General features: G+C 39.5%; 1 protein-coding gene across 1 annotated transcript in view; it reads left to right on the top strand.

Moving 5' to 3' along the window:
* LOC106524124 (leucine-rich repeat-containing protein 16A) overlaps positions 1 to 3,344 on the top strand; it is a gene marked incomplete in the record, with an annotated part of 107,406 nt that overhangs the window by 86,641 nt on the left and 17,421 nt on the right. Inside the window, 2 exon segments of the mRNA XM_014017798.1 lie at positions 558 to 612; positions 3,202 to 3,344. Of these exon segments, the coding sequence (XP_013873252.1) occupies positions 558 to 612; positions 3,202 to 3,344 (198 nt within the window).

Raw genomic sequence — 3,344 nt, 5'->3', positions numbered from 1 at the left:
AAATTTTATTATCTGAGAATTATTTTGTGCATTAAATTGAATGAACATGGTCTGGATAGCCCACAGACATACCATAAAAATTTCCAGGACCCATAATTGGTCTCCTTTAAGCACTGGCAGGATTATCCACCCSAGCCTCTTTTCAGTCTGACTGTTGTGTTTGGTAGATTTTTTATTTGTTGAAACCATGCTTTTTGGCAATAAATCTTTTTATTGGCAGCACCTGCAAAAGCTGGTGTCAGTAGCAACAACAAAATGAGCTGTTTTGCAGCTCTACTACTYATCCYACAAATGCATGTTCCTTACAAATGTGGCACTATTTAAAAGGGAAATTAACAGGCTTTCCAGTAATATAAGATTTATTTCCAAGAAGCATGGCTACAACAAAGAAATAATCTACTAAACACTAGTTTCCTTACTTTTTGTGCTAAGTTTATAAAAATAGTTAGCACAAGTTTGAACCACGTATATTCCTTACTTAAAATATCATTAATCTAGGAAAATAAGTTTGAATTTTGTTTTCATTTGTTTCTCGTCTTGTCTTTTGTTTGAATTAGAAACCTTGCTCCCGTGTTGGATGGCCTGGTTCACATGATTCAAGAGGAGGAATCAGTAAGTATCTGATTCCTTGGTTTTTATTTTTCTTTGTCAGCAGAACTAAAGTTAATTACAGAAAAGATGTTCAGTCAGATAATCAATGTTTTCAGTCAGCACCTACACGACTGCAGAAAATCTCTGGGCTTGTACCGGTACAGTTTCTCAACACATATCAGTAACATTAAAGTGATACCATGAGCAAACAGAAAGGCGTGTAAACAGTTTGTATACTGAGCGTTAGCTGCTGTCGTGATGCTCACATTTTCTATGTGGCGATCCCTGTCTGTTCTGAGAATTCAAGACCTGCTCATGGTTTAKTTGTCAAGTCCTTCATGTCTCCCTATCCATCTTCTTCATGTTATCTCTCTGTAATGGGGGCTGTAACAAGTTTCACTCTGGTGTCTGCCCTCCTTTCTCTCCCACAGCGACAGATGTGATAGATTAATGATGCTGCTGAGAGCTGGATCGCTCTCTCGGTGTTTGTGTGTGTGTGTGAGTAAGGTGGGGGCACATCTTTAAGCTGACAGTGCAGGTGCACACTGACACACAAAGACTAGGTGAAGAAACTGTAGCTGGTAAAAAGATGCTCATGAGAGAAAGCAATAAATAAACAGATAAGGAGGAAAGTTGGCCGACTGTAATTTTTTTTCTTGGCAGAGAGCAGATTATTGTGATGACCAAAATACTATGATTATTGTGATGACCAAAATACTATAATGTTCTTATTTTGTGTGTGTGTGCTTGTATTTGTAACCGTAACTTGTATTTGTAATGGTTTCTGGTACACACACCTACCTTGTCAAGACCAGTAGTCCTTATGGGGACCAAAGACTGGTCCTAATATGGTGTAACCCCATTTTTGGGTTGGGGGTTAAGTTTAGGACTAAGGTGTAAATTAATTTTAGGTTAGCTTTAGGTAAAGCGGTCAGAGTTAGGCTTTAGAAACAACTGGAAGTGAATGGAAGTTAATGAACGGTCCTAATAAGGACATGATACAAACGTGCATGTGTGTGACCTTGTTTTTGCTACTTGGTGGGGACGATTTTTCAGGAAAATGCAGCCTCGTGTGGACAAAAGCCTGGTCCCCACGACTTCGGAGGCTGATTTTGAGTGGGGGTGGGGGGGCTTCAGGACAAAGGTGTGAAATGAGTTTAGGTTAGTTTTAGGGTCAGGTACCTGTGAGGTTAATTTTAGGGTAAATGGTCAGGGTTTGGATATAACATTTCCAAAAAAATGAATGGAAGTCAATGGAATGTCCCCACAAGTATAGAGAGACATAGTAGGTGTGTGTGTGTTGGGTGGGTAGATGGAGTGTGTAACGTGTCTCCTGGGTATCTCACAACTAGAACTGACAGGTAAGTGAAGCCGCGTTGAGATAAGTTTCTCTATCTTCCTTTTTAGCAAGTTCAGCAGGAAAACCCACCAGCCCAACGTCAGACACTGCTCAGCTGAGTTTTTAATTTGTGTGTTTGTGTGTGTTTGTGTGGGCAGTTACATACAGGTTTACCTCCATGTTGCCAGTGGCACTTTGTTTTGTTCAGGTGTGTTTGAGTGTAGTTGATGGATTCAGTACGCACTCAGCCTGAGACAGGTGGAATAACATCAAACGCTGCTATTCCACTCATTTGGTCACAACAATAGAAACAAAAGTGTATGTGTCTATTAATGAATGGTACTGGCCAAGTATTGAGTCATCCCACAGTTTTCACACTTTGAATGAAATAAACTTGCTTGTAAAAATTTAATTGGTTGATTGATGATGGCTTTATTCAGAGCACAATGAAATTACATTTAAGAACACCCATTCAAGAAGACACACACRACAAAAAYGTGGGGGAACTGGTGAACAGGTCATGCGGCAACAAGYAGGGGTCGCGCTACTTTTAAAAATAAAAAAATAAAACCAGAAAGGTGAAAGGTGAAATTTAAAGTGGTCTTGGTCAGCATTGCTTCAGGATTTCTGCAGATCTTTCCCTTTTTTTTAACTTGGGTTGTTTTGTATTCATGTTCTGTCCAGGCACCTTAATAAAGAACAAATTCTAAAAGTAAATAAGTAAATCTTTATTTATATAGCACCTTTTTAATATATAAATTACACAGTGCAACAGCAAATACAAAAAGCAAATTAAAACAAAAACAGATTAAATACGATATATTTTTAGTTGTCCTTYAAAGAAGGCTGCTGAGTCTGCTGATGTGAGAGTCAGAGGAAGGGGAGTCGCAAGGTTTCTATCCAAAATCTTTACTCACCTACTGCCTTGAGAGACAAAGTTTTAAAGGTTTAATGGAATCAAATCATATAAATGCTAAATGTATTATATTCATAAAGTACCTTTCTGTCCAAGCAAGACACTAAAAATGCTTTAACATCTGTGCCCTCATTCACCCATCCACACAGCACTCCAGCAAAATTAATCTAGRTAAATCCTTCTATAGACTAATCAGTACTTTAAATCACACTGATGGGACTTGTCCTGCATTATAAAAAGGCTGTAAACGTACAAACAGTCCTTCCTAACAATGTGTTTTACTCCGTTATCTTTATTCGACCCACTCKGAAAAATGTTTTCTTCTTTCATTTCCCCTTTTCGTCCCCCCTCCCAGCCCCTCACCTCCCTGTCTCTCGCAGACTCCAGACTCAAAAGCGACCTGACCATCGTTCTCAACGCCCTCGGCAGCAACTCTTCGCTCACCAAGCTTGACATCAGCGGGAACGCCATGGGGGACATGGGGGCTAAGATGCTTGC

Source organism: Austrofundulus limnaeus, unplaced genomic scaffold (assembly GCF_001266775.1).
Source record: "Austrofundulus limnaeus strain Quisiro unplaced genomic scaffold, Austrofundulus_limnaeus-1.0 Scaffold177, whole genome shotgun sequence".
Classification (NCBI taxonomy): domain Eukaryota; kingdom Metazoa; phylum Chordata; class Actinopteri; order Cyprinodontiformes; family Rivulidae; genus Austrofundulus; species Austrofundulus limnaeus.
Note: the sequence above shows the minus strand (reverse complement) of the source record. Positions and strands in the feature narration are given on the sequence as shown.